This window comes from Schistocerca serialis, chromosome 5 (genome assembly GCF_023864345.2).
Source record: "Schistocerca serialis cubense isolate TAMUIC-IGC-003099 chromosome 5, iqSchSeri2.2, whole genome shotgun sequence".
In the NCBI taxonomy this organism is placed as follows: Eukaryota; Metazoa; Arthropoda; class Insecta; order Orthoptera; family Acrididae; genus Schistocerca; species Schistocerca serialis.
Genome location: NC_064642.1, coordinates 632,234,848 through 632,253,094, shown reverse-complemented (window position 1 = coordinate 632,253,094; position 18,247 = coordinate 632,234,848). Strand labels below are relative to the sequence as shown.

General features: G+C 42.1%; 1 protein-coding gene across 1 annotated transcript in view; it reads right to left on the bottom strand.

The window, feature by feature from the left end:
• Positions 1-15,189, bottom strand: part of LOC126482279 (peptidoglycan-recognition protein SC1a/b-like) — a 42,127-nt gene extending 26,938 nt beyond the window's left edge. The window contains exon 1 of the mRNA XM_050106265.1: positions 15,050-15,189. Within this exon, the coding sequence (XP_049962222.1) occupies positions 15,050-15,134 (85 nt within the window). The 5' untranslated portion in view covers positions 15,135-15,189. The remainder of the gene's footprint in view (positions 1-15,049) is intronic.
• Between the last annotated feature and the right edge of the window lie 3,058 nt (positions 15,190-18,247).

The window sequence follows — 18,247 nt, the reverse complement described above, 5'->3', positions numbered from 1 at the left end:
CAGATATGAAGATGGTTATTATAGACCGAAACCAGTAATCCGTGAACAAAAAGTTTGTGACCATAGACGTAAATTAAAGGAAATTTATTCTATATGCAGGTCGCTTTTTTATTCGCGACAATGTCGCAGCTTGTGAGTCTAGGGAATGTTTTCGTGGTATTCCCTGGGTGGTCTCGTCATTTTGGAAGGAACAATGGATCAACTCAAGTATGCATATATCCTCTGGGACCATGTCCTGCCTAGGTAAGATTGCATCTACCAAGAGGACAACGCAACGTGCCACAGTGCTCGCAGTGTACGTGTGTGGTTTGAAGAGTACAAGAATGAGTTTACCGTACTCTTCTGGCCACCAAACTCTCTTGATTTGAACCCAATCCAAAATCTGTGGGACCATCTCGATCAGGCTGTTCGCGTCATGAATCGTCAACAGAGAAACGGCAGAGAAACGGCACTGCAATCGGAACGGATTCATATTCCTGTCGATATCTTACAGAACCTCGCTGAATCTCTTTCTGCACGTCTTGCAGCGGTTCGCTATTCAGGCCTTTGACATTAGGTGACAGGTGTGGCTGGGCAGTGTAATATCTCTGGCAACAGACGTGACTGATAGCGAATCAGAGGCGCTACGGTTAGACTCAGTCAGGCGTCACCAGATGCACGATCGTCGGGTAACTTGGTCTCCGTCGACAGCAGGGTGGTTCTAGGCGAATGGCCTTGGCCGCAGGAACAACGCCTACCTTTGCAACCACTGCGTCGTCTTTTGGGGAAGTTTCGAATGGGGACCGAACAGCGAAATGAGGGGATTGTGATTGGTAATCGAGTGAGACTTGGAATAACAGTGATACACATGAAAATTCCTGACGCCGTTTATGATAGCCAACGCCTCTTCTTGAAGTTTCATATAATTCCTCTGTGCAGCATTTAATGTTTTAGGTGCAAATGCAACGGGCTGTTCCATGCTGTGAGTGTGTTTGTGGGACAGCATGCCGCCAATGCTGACTCATCAGCAGCAAGTGTTAAATATTTGCCGAGACAGAATATTACTAAACAAGAGGCTGACATGTGCACTTTTTAAGTTGCAAGAATGCTTTCTGGCAAGCCTCTGAACACACAGCTTTAACACTTTATTCACGTAACAGATTAAGGGGATGGGGAATATGGACCGCTCTAAAAGCTCTAAGCACTATGGGGCTTAACAGCTGAGGTCATCAGTCCCCTAAACTTAGAACTACTTAAACCTAACTAACCGAAGGACATCACACACATCCATGCCCGAGGCAGGATTCGAACCTGTGACCGTAGCAGCCGCATGGTTCCGGACTGAAGCGCCTAGAACCGCTCGGCCACCGCGACCGGCATCTGGACCGCATTTGGAATAAATTTCACATAGTAATTTATTTTTCCCAGGAACGACTGTAGTTCACTGAGGTTCTTCGGAGGTGGTAAGTTAGTGATTGCGTCCGCATGATTCTGTTTAGGTGTGAGGTCTTCTTTGTTTAATATTGCCCCAGGTACTTTACACTTCGATCAAAGAAACTAGATCTGTCGAGTCGACAATGCAGACCTTTGGCTTGGAGCCGCTCAAACATCATCTGTAGATGGTGCAGGTGCTGTTTCCATATGGCCCCTGTAATTAGCATGCCGTCTAAATAATTAACACTGTTGGGCATGTCTTCGATGAGTTGCTCATGGAATCTCTGAAATATCACAGAGCGCCGAAATGAGCCCCCTAATGGCAATTTTTCCCGAGGAAATGCAGCTTTACTGTATGACTAAATGATAATGGCGTCCTCTTGGGTAAAATATTCCGGAGGTAAAATAGTCCCCAATTCGGATCTCCTGGCGGGGACTACTCAAGAGGACGTCGTTATCAGGAGAAAGAAAACTGGCGTTCTACGGATCGGAGCGTGGAATGTCAGATCCCTTAATCGGGCTGGTAGGTTAGAAAATTTAAAAAGGGAAATGGATAGGTTAAAGTTAGATATAGTGGGAATTAGTGAAGTTCGGTGGCAGGAGGAACAAGACTTTTGGTCAGGTGATTACAGGGTTATAAATACAAAATCAAATAGGGGTAATGCAGGAGTAGGTTTAATAATGAATAAAAAATAGGAGTGCGGGTTAGCTACTACAAACAGCATAGTGAACGCATTATTGTGGCCAAGATAGACACAAACCCCATGCCTACTACAGTAGTACAAGTTTATATCCCAACCGGCTCTGCAGATGATGAAGAAATAGATGAAATGTATGACGAGATAAAAGAAATTATTCAGGTAGTGAAGGGAGACGAAAATTTAATAGTCATGGGTGACTGGAATTCGTCAGTAGGAAAAGGGAGAGAAGGAAACATAGTAGGTGAATATGGATTGGGGGGAAGAAATGAAAGAGGAAGCCGCCTTGTAGAATTTTGCACAGAGCATGGCTTAATCACAGCTAACATTTGGTTCAAGAATCATAAAAGAAGGTTGTATACCTGGAAGAATCCAGGAGATACTAAAAGGTATCAGATAGATTATATAATGGTAAGACAGAGATTTAGGAACCAGCTTTTAAATTGTAAGACTTTTCCAGGGGCAGATGTGGATTCTGACTACAATCTATTGGTTATGAACTGCAGATTGAAACTGAAGAAACTGCAAAAAGGTGGGAATTTAAGGAGATGGGACCTGGATAAACTGAAAGAACCAGAGGTTGTACAGAGTTTCAGGGAGAGCATAAGGGAACAATTGACAGGACTGGGGGAAAGAAATACAGCAGAAGTAGAATGGGTAGCTCTGAGGGATGAAGTAGTGAAGGCAGCAGACGATCAAGTAGGTAAAAAGGCGAGGGCTAATAGAAATCCTTGGGTAACAGAAGAAATATTGAATTTAATTGATGAAAGGAGAAAATATAAAAATGCAGTAAATGAAGCAGGCAAAAAGGAATACAAACGTCTCAAAAATGAGATCGACAGGAAGTGCAAAATGGCTTAGCAGGGATGGCTAGAGAACAAATGTAAGGATGTAGAGGCTTGTCTCACTAGGGGTAAGATAGATACTGCCTACAGGAAAATTAAAGAGACCTTTGGAGAGAAGAGAACCACTTGTATGAATACCAAGAACTCATATGGCAACCCTGTTCTAAGCAAAGAAGGGAAGGCAGAAAGGTGGAAGGAGTTTATAGAGGGTTTATACAAGGGCGATGTGCTTGAGGACAATATTATGGAAATGGAAGAGGATGTAGATGAAGACGAAATGAGAGATAAGATACTGCGTGAAGAGTTTCACAGAGCACTGGAAGACCTGAGTCGAAACAAGGCCCCGGGAGTAGACAACATTCCATTAGAACTACTGGCGGCCTTGGGAGAGCCAGTCATGACAAAACTCTACCATCTGGTGAGCAAGATGTATGAGACAGGCGAAATACCCTCAGACTTCAAGAAGAATATAATAATTCCAATCCCAAAGAAAGCAGGTGTTGACAGATGTGAAAATTACCGAACTATCAGTTTAATAAGTCACAGCTGCAAAATACTAACGCGAATTATTTACAGACGAATGGAAAAACTGGTAGAAGCGGACCTCGGGGAAGATCAGTTTGGATTCCGTAGAAATGGTGGAACACGTGAGGCAATACTAACCTTACGACTTATCTTAGAAGAAAGATTAAGAAAAGGCAAATCTACGTTTTTAGCATTTGTAGACTTCGAGAAAGCTTTTGACAATGTTAACTGGAATACTCTTTTTCAAATTCTGAAGGCGGCAGGGGTAAAATACAGGGAGCGAAAGGCTATTTACAATTTGTACAGAAACCAGATGGCAGTTATAAGAGTCGAGGGGCATGAAAGGGAAGCAGTGGTTGGGAAAGGAGTGAGACAGGGTTGTAGCCTCTCCCCGATGTTATTCAATCTGTATATTGAGCAAGCAGTGAAGGAAATGAAAGAAAAATTCTGAGTAGGTATTAAAATTCATGGAGAAGAAGTAAAAACTTTGAGGTTCGCCGATGACATTGTAATTCTGTCAGAGACAGCAAAGGACTTGGAAGAGCTGTTGAACGGAATGGACAGTGTCTTGAAAGGAGGATATAAGATGAACATCAACAAAAGCAAAACGAGAATAATGGAATGTAGTCAAATTAAATCGGGTGATGCTGAGGGAATTAGATTAGGGAATGAGACACTTAAAGTAGTGAAGGAGTTTTGCTATTTAGGGAGTAAAATAACTGATAATGGTCGAAGTAGGGAGGATATAAAATGTAGACTGGCAATGGCAAGGAAATCGTTTCTGAAGAAGAGAAATTTGTTAACGTCGAGTATAGATTTAAGTGTCAGGAAGTCATTTCTGAAAATATTTGTATGGAGTATAGCCATGTACGGAAGTGAAACATGGACGATTACTAGTTTGGACAAGAAGAGAATAGAAGCTTTCGAAATGTGGTGCTACAGAAGAATGCTGAAGATAAGGTGGGTAGATCACGTAACTAATGAGGAGGTATTGAATAGGATTGGGGAGAAGAGAAGTTTGTGGCACAACTTGACTAGAAGAAGGGATCGGTTGGTAGGACATGTTTTGAGGCATCGAGGGATAATCAATTTAGCATTGGAAGGCAGCGTGGAGGGTAAAAATCGTAGAGGGAGACCAAGAGATGAATACACTAAGCAGATTCAGAAGGATGTAGGTTGCAGTAGGTACTGGGAGATGAAGAAGCTTGCACAGGATAGAGTAGCATGGAGAGCTGCATCAAACCAGTCTCAGGACTGAAGACCACAACAACAAAATGGCAACCTGTTGTAAAAATACTTGCCAAATGGCGTATTAATCACTAAAAATTGTCTCGTTTGATCAGCTGAAGGGAGATGTCAGTGAGTTCTATCTCTGTAAAACAATTGCAAATGGTTCAAATGGCTCTAATCACTATGGGACTTAACAGCTGAGGTCATCAGTCCCATAGACTTAGAACTACTTAAACCTAACTAACCTAATGACATCACACACAGCTATGTCCGAGGCAGGATTCGAACCTGCGACCGTCGCAGCAGCGCTGTTCCGGACTAAAGCGCCTAGAACCGCTCGGCCACAGCGGCTGGCTAAAACAATTGCCTCCAGTCAATTTTACAAATATTTCCTCCGGCATAGAAACTGGATACAGATCGACATTTGCTCGAGGATTAATGGCAGTCTTCAATTCACCACAAATCGAAAGTGATCCATACAGCTTCTTAATTATGATTATGGGTGCTGCCCACTGGCTAGACGATAATCAGTATGTTACACCCATACTTTCCAATCTATCTAGTTGTGCTTCAATTTGATCAGCTCTACAAAAACTGGGCACTGCTGATTGCTTGGAGGATACGTGGGCTAGGAAAATCAGTTGGACAGGGTAAGGTGGGTTCAAATAGTTGCTTGTATTGGGGACATAAGGCATCACGTTCTGTAAATGGTATACTATTTGAAACTAGATTAACTTGGTCTTGAATTTGGGAACCAAAAAGCATAAAAAATTTTGTTGGCGTCCAGAAATTGATTACTAGCATGGTTGCTCGAACAGCCCACGGGTATACTGACGCCCGCCCGCCCTCAGGAGCTCAGTTCGTCAGCGCACTTGACGATGGCGACATGTCTGATCGTCGAAATATTGTGCCCGTTGGACGCTATGAACCGGCAGTATAGCCGTGGACTGTTCGAGCAACAAATACGCCGGGATAAACTGAAGAATCACTAGCAGGGTTAGTTGTCGAACTACATTTTTGTACATAGCTTGGACTAGGATGTGAATCCTCCAGTTATATGAAGAGTCAGAGGAAAAAACCAGGTAAGTCACTTTTCTAAAAAATTGAGTTATTGCTACAGTTCGATTCAGACTGATCATATGCATGTGCTGAAAGTCTAAAACTGAAAAAAAAACGAGTCCAGAGATACTAGCATTCAAAGTTTTCCAGTGAGGGGAAAGAACCAGGTAAGTCAATTTTTCAGGGGAAAGAAACAGGCAAGTCACTGGTGACTCATCCAGCTACGAGAGGGCAGTGCAAACAGAATTCTGATGTAATCGATCCACCCAGTAAATGAGAGCCAAGGAAGAACAAAATGAAGTTGGCTAACTGCATAGAGTTCGCAAAAAATATATCTGTGCTAAATATAGAAACCAATGACCATTACTTAAGGCGGAGACTTTCGGTGTATTCGTTCAGTATCCACGTTCTTGCAATAGGCCAATCGTTTCTACATATTTATCCTGATTTCACTGCGGAAATGAGCGCTAATAGATGTCATATCTTCATACTTCATCACTCATGCCTTGGATGAGGGCACTGTTCCTGCTGGTGGTTAAAATAAAAACTTCAACTTTTTCCGCTATAAGCAAATTGGTGACCTGTAGAAGATACAAAGCACATTTCCTGAGAGTGGCTAATTGGATTATGGAATGCAAAGACACTGATGGAAACACCTACGGACTTCAAGGAAATGATCGAAGCATCCAGATGCAATCCATCTTCTTTGACTGTGGTTAGTGTCAGCCGAAAAATAGAAAACACTGTTGGACTCAAAGGACACTACAAAATACCATTTCAAAACTCAGTCTATTAAAATATCATCTGATTCCAACTGCCATCGTATGCTGAAATACGAAAAGACCTATCATAGAGGAATTCAGGTTGACTTTATAAGGGCACCATGTCAATGTCAACGAATGGATGGTCTGTTTGAATTGCCCTTACCTGCTGATGCTGGTATGTGTCTTCAGAATTCCGTATTTGTCGAGTTTCACAGATTTGACTTTTTATTGTTTTGAAATGATAATTAAATCAAGACCCTAAGCTGTCGACAGGCGTTGACATACATCAACGGGGACAGTTGCAAATGTGTGCCGCGACCAGGACTCGAACCCGTGATCTCCTGCTTAGAGGGCAGACGCTTTATCCATCTGAGCCACCGAGGGCACAGAGGATAGTGCGACTGCAGGGATTTATCCCTTGCACGCTCTCCGTGAGACCCACATTCCCAACTTAATGTCCACACACTACATTCGTAGTGCCCCTGCCCATTACACTCATTACTGGCGGCAGGCAATCTTACCAAGCCCCGTAAGAGTTTGGGCAATGCGTGTGCATCCAACACAGAAGAAGAAGGTCAATGGCCGGTTAGCCTTAACTGTATGAAGATGGGATCTGTTCTTTCGGACATGTCTATTTGGCCTGCCGGCCGCGGTGGCCGTGCGTTTCTAGGCACTTCAGTCCGGAACCGCGTGACTGCTACAGTCGCAGGTTCGAATCCTGCCTCGGGCATGGATGTGTGTGATGTCCTTAGGTTAGTTCGGTTTAATTAGTTCTAAGTTCAAGGGGACTGATGACCTCAGATGTTAAGTCCCATAGTGCTCAGAGCCATTTGAACCATTTCTATTTGGCCGTACACATTTCCGCAGCCGTCATTCATCCCTGTCATCTATGGCCCATGGTGCACCACAATTGCTTCGACGCCGGTTTTGGATAGCGTCATTTTACCATGCACGCTGTACTTCAACCACAGCAGCACGCGAACAGTTTACAAACTTAGTTGCTTCCGATGTGCTTCCACCCTCGGCCCGAAAGCCAATGATCGTGGACATAAGATAAATCGCTCCGTTTTCGCCTCACGACAACGACTGTACTGTTTTCCAAATCCCCCCCCCCCCCCCCCACGACTATTAGTGCTGCCACCTGCCGTTTGTGTGTTGTTACTGCACGTTGACGTCCAACATGGCGGCGGTCACGTTAATGAGGCTGGGCTGTGTATTTGGCCCGTGAAAAAGCATCTTGAAAACGTGTGTTGTCTCAGATGACACCAATGCGCCGATCACTACCGAAACAAGAAAAAAAAAAAAAAACTGCAGCGTTTTTAGAATAGGCAAGGCATGCTCATCCTCTGGTGTTGTCTTCCTCCCCCCTCCCCCCCCCCCCCCCCGGCACCAAGTGCAAACGATTGCTCACGACCAAGGGGAGGGGAGCAGGTTAGGTGTCATAGGGTCATGATCGCCCTATGTGCTGCAAGAAATTTTGGTTGGTCACAAGCGGGCTGACCGGCTACAGAGAGCGTTCCAGCTGAGTAAAGGCGGTCATTCATTCACAGGCTGTCTACACGTACTGCCAACAACAAATCGGATACAGTCCTTGAGTGTACAGGTAGAACTGGCAAAAGCACAGGGAGTTGAGTACGGCAACAGAAACTGACAGGCCCAACTCGGAGGAAACAATAAAAAAAAACATTGGCCGTAGATGGGAACAACTAAAAGAAACAGTAGTCCTGCCTTTCACATGCTCGCATAGTTATATATTGCAGACTGGGGGATGATTTCTACTCGTACGACACAAAATTAATCATAGGTGATTTTAATGCGAAGATAGGGAAGGAGGAACCATTCCAGCCTACAATTGGGAAAGAAAGTTTGCATAACATTTCGAATGATAATGGCACAAGGGTGGTTAATTTTGCTGTTTCAAAAGACATGATTGTTGAGAGCACATATTTCAAAAGGAAGGACATTCATAAAGCAACTAGAGTCGCTCTGGATGGACACACCCGAAACCAAATTGATCATGTTCTTGTAGGTTGGAGATGGCACACTAGTATAGAAAATGTTGGGACTTTCAGGGGAGCAGACTGCAATTCTGATCATTTTCTTGTAGTTGCCAAAGTTCACCAACGGCTATCTACAGCAACATCAAGATGTCACAATGCATAACTTGTTAGGTTCGACACTGACATGCTAAATGATGAAAACTTTAGAAGAAGGTACATGATAGAAATTTCAAATAGGTTTGATGCTCTCAGGACACACGAAGATCAAGACGAGGATGTAAATAAACAGTGGATCACTGTGAGGAATAATATCAAAGAGGCAACGAAGGTCACAATAGGTACAATTAAGAAGAATAGGAGGAAACCGTGGTTTGATGAGGAATCCAAAATTTGGTAGAGGAAAGGAGAAAAGCGCGATTAGATTGGGATAGAATGGGAGACTGAAAACAAGAGGAGTTCTTGAACATGAGAAGGGAAGTTGGTCGTAGGCTACGGGCAAAGAAGAGGGATTATTTGAACAATCAAACAAAAAAATGGAAACAAACAGTAAAACAAGAAACATTAGGGCAATTTATCTAGACATAAATGAGTATAGGAAGGGGCTCAAGGCTAGGACAAATGCACTTCGAGGGGATGCCGAGGGAATACTGACAGACCCCCAGTGCTATATTAAGTAAATGGAGGGCGTATTTTGAGCATCTATTAAATGTACACCAGGAAGCAGGAAATGAGCAGGCGTACGAAATACATACAGCAGAACCCCAGATACCTGAGCCAACGTTAAAGGAAGTAAGAGATGAAATCAACAAATTGAAAAACTATAAAGCCGCAGGATCAGACTGCATAACTGCAGAATTAATTAAAAATGGGGGACAGAAATTGATGGAAGTAGTTCACAAAGTGATAACTAATATATGGAACTCGGAGATGCTACCTGAAGAGTGGCAGGAGTCGATTCTGATCCCAATTTTTAAGAAGGGCGACAAAATGGATTGTAGTAATTATAGAGGGATATCGCTATTACCAGTATGTTCCAAAATTGTCTCGACTATTCTGCTAAGCAGGCTTACACCATATGCAGATGAAATTGTGGGGGATTAACAAGCCGGCTTTCGGAGGAACAGATCAACTATAGTCCAAATATTCACCCTGCGTCAAATTTTGGAAAAGAAATGGGAATACAACAAACCAGTTCATAATCTTTTCATAGATTTTACAAAAGCATATGATTCAGTATTGCAATAAAAATTGTACAGAATTCTTTTGGAACTTGGAATACCAAAGCAGTATGTTAGACTTACAGAAGCGAGTTTGAAAAACACAAAAGGTAGAGTAGAAATTGGAGTCAGAAATTGGAGTCAGAAGAATTTGTAATAAAGAACGGACTTAAGCAGGGAGATGCCCTGTCTCCGCTACGTTTTTAATTTAGTCCTAGAATATATTGTACGAATGGCAGCAGATAATTCAGAGGGTGTGGAGTTAAATGGAAATATTAAGATATTAGGGTTTGCAGATGATCTAAACATCATTAGCGATAGGAAAGAATCTGTAACAGCAAATGCGAATGCGTTAATCAAGGCTAGTGAAGATGTAGGTCTAAGGATAAGTGAAGACAAAACTAAATACCTGGTTACTACTAGAATGCCAACAGCAGTAGATCAGGAAATGTTAAGAGTCGGAGACATGCAGTTTGAAAAAGTGAACACATTCAAGTGTCTAGGAGTGGACATCTCTTCGAGAAATGAGATTGAATCCGAACTGAAGAAGAGATTACGGGCAGGAAATGCATGCTACTTCTCACTGAACAGATTACTTTCATCGCGGATATTGTCTAGGAATTTAAAGATTAGAATATACAAAACTATTATTCTACCAGTTATGCTGTATGGGTGTGAGACTTGGTCTCTCACTGTGCAAAATGAAAAGCCGTTTCGAGTATTTGAAAACAAAATTTTGAGGAAAATTTTTGGAGCAAAAAGGGATGACATTAGCGGATAGTGGCGAAAACCGCATAACGAAGAAGTTCACGAACTCTATTCAAGCCCTGACATGATCAGTATTATTAAATCACGTAGGCTGCGATGGACGGGTCACGTAGCTCGAATGGATGAGGGCAGGGCAGCGCGCAGAGTACTGGTAGGGCACCTAGAGGGAAAACGTCAGAGGCGTAGATGGGAGGACAATGTGAAGGCTGATTTGAGGAGCCTAGGTATTGAAGGGGAATGGAAGGAAATAGCCCAAGACAGGGACAGATGACGAAAATACGTTGCTGCGGTAATGGACTCTCGAGTCCGGTATGACCAGTGAGAGAGAGAGAGAGAGAGAGAGAGACTGGTGTTCATAGTCGCACTGCTAAGTGAAATATTGATAATGTGTAGCGCCTTCTTCTAGTTATATCGTGTAAATTATTATTATTATTATTATTAGTCGTAAAGCTCCCAACATGGAAGACGCTAAGTAAATATGGTTCACTTCTGGGGCTTCTTATTCTTCTTGTTTGCCCACCAGGTCTTCATTCTTTGCGAGAATTCAGCTTTTCTTTCTTCGCTCCATTTTGTTCCAGTTCTCGGCGCTTTTGTCTCTGGTTTGACCTCCCATTTGTCAACTTTAAGTTTGAAATTGTTTCTTTTGTTCATGTCTTCAGTAGTAATGTTGGCTAATTCCAGATCTTTCTTTACATTTTTGATCCATTCTCCTCCATTAACAAGGGAGCTACGTATCTTACTATTTTTTTTTGTAAGTCTGTGATCGGGAAGTCTCATTATGTGGCCATAGAATTTTAGACGCCTCTTCCTCATGTCTATCTCTATGTTAGAATATTCTTCAATTTTAGAATTTTCCTGTAATCTATACCCCTCTTTGGTCCATCTTGGTCCCAGAATTTTCCTAATGATTTTCCTTTCCTCTTTCTTCAGGTTTTCCATATCTGTTTTCCTTTTAAGTGTCAAGGTTTCGCTGGCATATAGCATTATTGGTTTAATTACCGACTTATAATGTTTAATTTTTGTATTTATAGATAGACATTTTTTATTGTAAATGTTTTGGACCAGCCATAGACCCCTACGAGCTTTTAATATTCTTTCTTGTTGTGAGTATTTTTCAGAAATTATCTCTCCTAAATATTTAAAGTATGGTACCCTCTTAATTTCTCCATATTTGGTTTGTAACTTAGAAATTTCTAGATTTGTTGTTGTAAACACCGTTTTCTCAAAAGATATTTGTAGGCCAACTTTTCCTGCACACTCTTTTAAGGTTTCTATCTGTTTGACTGCCATTTCACTAGAATCTGCCATTATTGCAAGATCGTCTGCGTAGGCTAAGTAGGGGATTTGTAGGTCATCTTTTTTGGTTCCCAGTGATATTGGTTTCCAGTACTTTTCTTTTTTGAGTTCTTTTTCCCATTCTGCCATGACTCTATCCAGAACTAAGTTAAATAACAGAGGTGATAATCCATCACCTTGTCTAACCCCAGTTTTTATCTCAAATGATTTTGAAAGTTTTCCCATGAATTTCACTTTGCATTTTGTATTGTTAATGTCTGCTCTATGATGTTCCATGTCTTCTTATCCAGTCCTTGTTCTTCAAGAATTTTAAATAGTGTGGGTCTGTGAATTTAATCATATGCCTTTTTAAAGTCGACAAAGACATATACTGTAGGCTTCCTTCGCATTTGTCTCATCCTTGTAATCAATTTCAAGTTTAAAATTTGTTCTGGACATGATCTGTTTGGTCTGAAACCAGCTTGGAAATCTGAGATTTTGGGTTCTAGCAGTTTTTGTGTTCTTTCAAGAAGACAAGCTGATAATATCTTGTATGTGACGGCAAGTAAGGAGATTCCTCTATAGTTGTTCACATCCGATTTATCCCCTTTTTTATGTAACGGATGTATTAGGGCACATTTCCAATCTTCTGGTATTTCTTCAGTAACCCATATGTTTTGAATAATTTTAACTAGCTCATTTCTTGAGTTAGACCCTAGACTTTTGAGAAATTCGGCTACAATTCCATCTTCTCCTGATGCTTTGTTATTTTTGAGTTTGTTTATGTGTTTGATAATTTCTTCTTCAGTTGGCGGTACAGAGTCTTGCTGTTGCGGGGCTTTAGTGCTGGATATTGGAAGAGCTTCTGTTGGTTCTGGACAGTTTAGTAGCGTTTCAAAATATTTGGCTAATTCTTCACAGTTTTCTTCGTCGCTTAGTGCCAGATTCCCATCTGATTTCCGAAAACAGACATTTTGAGGGATATACCCTTTAATTTGGTTTGCAAAAGTTTTGTAGAATCCATGCGTATTATAATTTTTAAAATCTGCTTCTATTGATTCCAGTTGCTGAGTTACATACTTTCTCTTCTCTTGTCTAATAAGTTTATTTGAAAGTTTCCGTGTTTCTAAAAAGTTTTGAAGAGTTTTCTCATTTTTATTTGAACTGTACTTCGCAAAGGCTTCTGTACGAACTTGAATTGCCTTTTCGCATTCCATATCGTGTAAATTATTATTATTATTATTGTTGTTGTTGTCACTTATGCTGAAGTGATGTGCTAAGTACTAAACTAAACAAATTATTATTACAAAACAGTAGTTAAAATAAATGTTGCATATTCCTTTACTGTCAATCTTGGATATAACAGGAAACAAAACTATTTTGTTCTGCCAAGTACAGACATAAGAAAGGAAAAAGTAAGAAGATAGGCACTTTTCCGCTTGATAAACACCAACAAAAAACAAAAACAAAACCTCACAAAAGATTCTACTACAAACGCTACCGTTTCTTTTCACTGTCACCTTGCGGAACACATTGTTTATGGACCAATCGACCCTCCTCGTAATTGAAGAAACTTTGGAATGCAGTTTAGGCAAACTCCTTACCAAACTGTCCAGAGAAGCCTGTGGGATATTGACCCATTCCTCCATAGCGGCCTCTTTGATGCCCTGTAAGGTCGGTGGTGGAACAGGACGATTGCAAACCGCTCGTTTAACATGGCCCATGCATTCTCATTACAGCTGAGATCTGGAGAATATGGAAGCTGGTCCATCCAACTGATTCAATATGGGAGCCTTTCCATCCAACTGATTGTATGCTCCACTAGGGAAACGTTCATAAGGCTGTGACGATTGGGGCGTCCGTTCTCATCCATCAGCGTGAATCCCGCTCCAGTATGTTGCCCAAATGGAGTCACAATGGGTGGAAAGATGTCCCGTTACTTTACACCAGTCATCCTCCCATGTATTGGCACAAGGGCTGTCTGCGGCCACACATGATTCCACACCAAAACATGATGGAATCGCCATTATAACGGTAGCGGTCTGCAATACAGTTAGATTGTAAAAGTTGTTCTCATTGCCTCCACGCAGGAGTATTAATATTGTCAGGGCGCAGATCGATACGAGTCTCAACAGAAAAGAGCGTGTGCCCCACTGCTGCCTAGTCCACAAAGAGCGATTTTGTGCCCATGTGACACGAGTCCTTCACCGAAACCCATTTAGGGGAGGAGCTAGGAGGTGTCTTCTGGCACGTAATCCCAACTCACGGATCTTATTTCGTATCGTCTTAGTTGACACCTGCGCTCCTATAGCTGTTTGGAACTGCCGCCGTAGACGCGTTGCATTGCATTGAAGGTTTGTGCCTGCCGCTATACGCAGATATCGGTCCTGCGCTCTTGTTGTTTTTCATCTGCGGCCACTTGAAGATCCTTAACTGATCTTGTTGCTAGAAACTTGTTCGAATGACTCACATGAAGATTCGCTGCAACACCCATCTGTCTCATTCCCTCCTCCGTTAGAGTGCCTATATGGAGCCTCTGACCGTTATTGTTCTCCGAAACATCCTGAAGCAACTCAAATATCCTGATTACAAAAAAATGGTTCAAATGGCTCTGAGCACTATGGGACTTAACATCTGAGGTCATCAGTCCCCTAGAACTTAGAACTACTTAAACCTAACTAACCTAAGAACGACACACACATTCATGCCCGATGCAGGATCCGAACCTGCGACCGTAGCGGTCGCGCGGTTCCAGACTGAATCGCCTAGAACCGATCGGTCACTCCGGTCGGCCTCCTGATTACACATAGCTCAAGTACTACCATGTTTACAAGTGAAATGGTTAGCATAGCCTGGACATAATGCTCCCTCACGATAGAAAAATGAACTGTTTCTGCTACACTTGCATTACAAAACAAACCAATGTAGATATAGTAACGCATTTCTGCATCGCAACATTCGATATTAAAGTTTCAGGAAAGTGCGACATTTATTTTGACCATTGTATTAAAATATGTTACTTGTTATATTGTTTTTATTAAAATCTAGGCAGCTGTGGTATGTTAAAAGGTGGGGTAACAAGATACTATATTAAGAGGGGGTTGAGGAGGCAGCGGAAGAGAAGTAAGAAACTGTGACCCCAATTCCCGCCTTTCGCAAACACAAGCGAATGCTCATTCGCTTGTGTTTAGGTGTAAACAATGCTTATAACACTCGCCAAGTCCGGCTGACTATTAAACTACTGTGTGTACTTGCCGCCATCCTGCTGGATCTCAACGGACCCAAGTTTTTGCGAGCCGCTCACCGCCTTGGAAACGCGCATCTTGCCGACTGACGACATGTACTCAATGGAGACAGTTCTGCTCGCGCCTCTTTATTCCCCATACGCCGATCTAGTGGCGGGGATGTTCTCCGTAGTGCTCGCTGATTTGCTCAGCACAAACAATACGGAACAGTACTTCCCCTTCCTTGCCTGCAGCGTGACTCAGCGCGGGCAACTGCAAGGCTGAAGAGTCGAAGCTGCAGAACCATGACGACGCAGTACTTCGATGACGTCACCGGAAAAAATACCACTCACTCACTCAAAAGAGGACATAATTTGGAGTGCTGCAGATGGTGTAGGACTGGTACGAGGCGTTCACGTGACCCTCAGCAGCTGAAGTAAGTCGTGACATTGAAGTGGTGCGTATGTGCCAGTCACCATCATCATCTTCAATTTGTGGAGTAAGCCGCACAATTTGTACCGGAAAAATCTCGTCCTGGGACGTCCGACAGACACATCGCTGTCTAGTTCAAGGCGATTCTAGGCCGTGCAGGTTTGCTGAATTCTATCTAAATGGTTACACTAGTTGACACTATAATTTTTAATTTTGCTTACCAAATCGCAAATCTGTACCTCTTGTCTTGTTTCTGTGTTTCATATTTTGCTTTTAACTGCCCTGAGGAGTTTCGTACCGCTGTTGCCTTATAAAGCTTCAGTATAGTCTCCTTTCTGGTTTCCAGAGTTCTGTAAATTGAGCAGACATATTATATTATATATTATTTGTATTATATATATTTTTTTATTATATGTCTAAAGTTTACGAAGTATTGTTTCTACGTCACGATCTACCGTTGGCGACATTTCACATCTAAGTTAGTTAAAGCTTGATTCCCTCTCCAATATTTTGCCATTTTTCTCAACTTTGGATCATCTCGTTTTTTTCCATAAACATGCCATTGCTTTTGATATATATGGAGAAATTTTCAGTCCATTTTCTTCTGCTATATTTCTTAAGAATATAGCCCCCTTTGTAAATTATCCTCGCTATCATTCGATAACAACGTCTTTTCCTATTTGTGTTAATAGTCATGTAGCACGGGCAAACGGTTCTTACGGAATTTATGTCTCTTTTATCCTTTTGACACGAAATGTTTGGTTACATGACAACATTGAGTCAAGTATAGCCTCAGATAGTTAAGTGTTTTTATCTTTTACACCAGATTATGTAACTTTAAGCGTTCTGGAAACGGTCGTGTACAAAATAAAATATTTTGGGTTAAGCAACTGTTGTGCTGTTTTTTCAGTTTACAAAATTTTAAAAAATAACAACGTCGTCTGCACATCAAATACTGCTCAATCTATAACGCGGTTAAAAGCATTATACCACACGTAAAAATTTGTTTCCATCTTACCAGGAATGCGGCCATATAGTTGTGCAAATGCCAATCATTGATATGGAATCGTTGCTGAAGGATGTGTCGACGTAGGGGCGTGACGATGGCAAAAAGGAAGTTGGACATGCCTGTGAGTAACAGGGAACGAAGTTGCCTGATTTATTTATGTATAGTGCTGAGAGACCAACGTGTCTACAAGGATTGCGGTATCGCTTTCAACCAAATAACATGTCGTAAGAAAAGTGGTCGTAAAAAAATCATAACTGACAGAGACCAGAGACGGGTGTTGTGACTTGTTACTGACAATTGATTACAGTTGCTGCTGTCGGTAAATGCAGCACCATGTCAATTAATTAGCGATCGAACATTACGAAGGGAATAATAAAAATTGCAGAAGTAGAAAATTTTTTACCAAAGTGATTCTTTGCTTTTTCGTTCATTATCTCCATTTTGTGGCCTCAGAGTGAGATAAACAGAAGCAAACACATGTGTGATCTTCACTAGGCGTGGGGTAAACGGAAAGGAATACGAACCCTGAACTAAGAACTTTTTTACGAGACCAGGCCCCAATGAAAACAGATACAATACGACTACACAGAACTTTTCAGCGTGCAGCCAGAAACAGCACTCGAAAAAAGAGGCTATCTTTTAAAACAACCAAGAGCTGCTGGTAACATCATTATTGTCCGTAACTGCGAAAGTGTTGCCGGTTCAGGATTTTGTGCGCAAACTGACCTCTCGATTATGTCCCATAAATGTTCGATGCATCACATGACTTGCGATTTGGGTGGCCAAATCATTCTCTCCAACTGTCCAGAATGTTTTTCAAACCAATCGCGAACAATCGTGGCCCAGTGATATGGCGCATTGTCATCCACAAAAATTCCATCGTTGTTTGGGAACATGACGTCCAAGAATGGCTGCAATTGCTCTTCAAGTAATCGTACATAACCATTTCCAGTCAATGATCCATGTGAACACAGTCTCACACCATTACGGTGCCACCATCTGTTTGCACAATGACTTGTTGAAAATTGGGTCCATGGCTTCGTGGGATCAGCCCCATAGTCGAACCCTATCATTAGCTCTCAGCAACTGAAATCGGTTTTCCGGTGCCTAGGGCCCAAGTGATATGGTCACAGCCCGATGGGAGGAGCTACAGGTGATGTCGTACCGTTGGCAAATGCGCTCGCTCGGTCGACTGTTGCCACAGCCCATTAACGCACATTTCGCCGCACTCTCCTATCGGATACGTTTTTCGTACGATCCACATTGATCTCCGTGGTTATCTCACGTAGTGCTACTTTTCTGTTAGCACTGAGAACGCTACGCAAATGTTGCTGCTCTCGGTCGTTAAGTGAAGGCCGTCGGCCACTGCGTTGTTCATTCCGAGAGGTAATGCCTGAAATTTGGTAAACTCGGTACACTCTCGACACTGTGGTTATCGGAATATTGAATTTCCTAACGATTTACGAAATGGGATGTCCCATACGTCTAGCTCCAGCTACCATTCCGCGTTCAAAGTTTTAATTCCTGTCGTGCGGCCATAATCACGTCAGAAGCCTTTTCACGTGAATCACCCCAAGTACAAATGAAAGCTCTGCCCTTTTGTACCTTGTGCACGCGATACTATCGCCATTTATGTATTTGCATATTGCTATCCGATGACTTCTGTCACCGCTGCGTGTGTACTATTGGTTTCTGTCTTCTGACAATCTTCTGGTATCCTCTACAACAATGTTGGTGTACTCCTGTAATGTATAATATACATTAGGTTTATAGAGCGTAAGTTTTTTT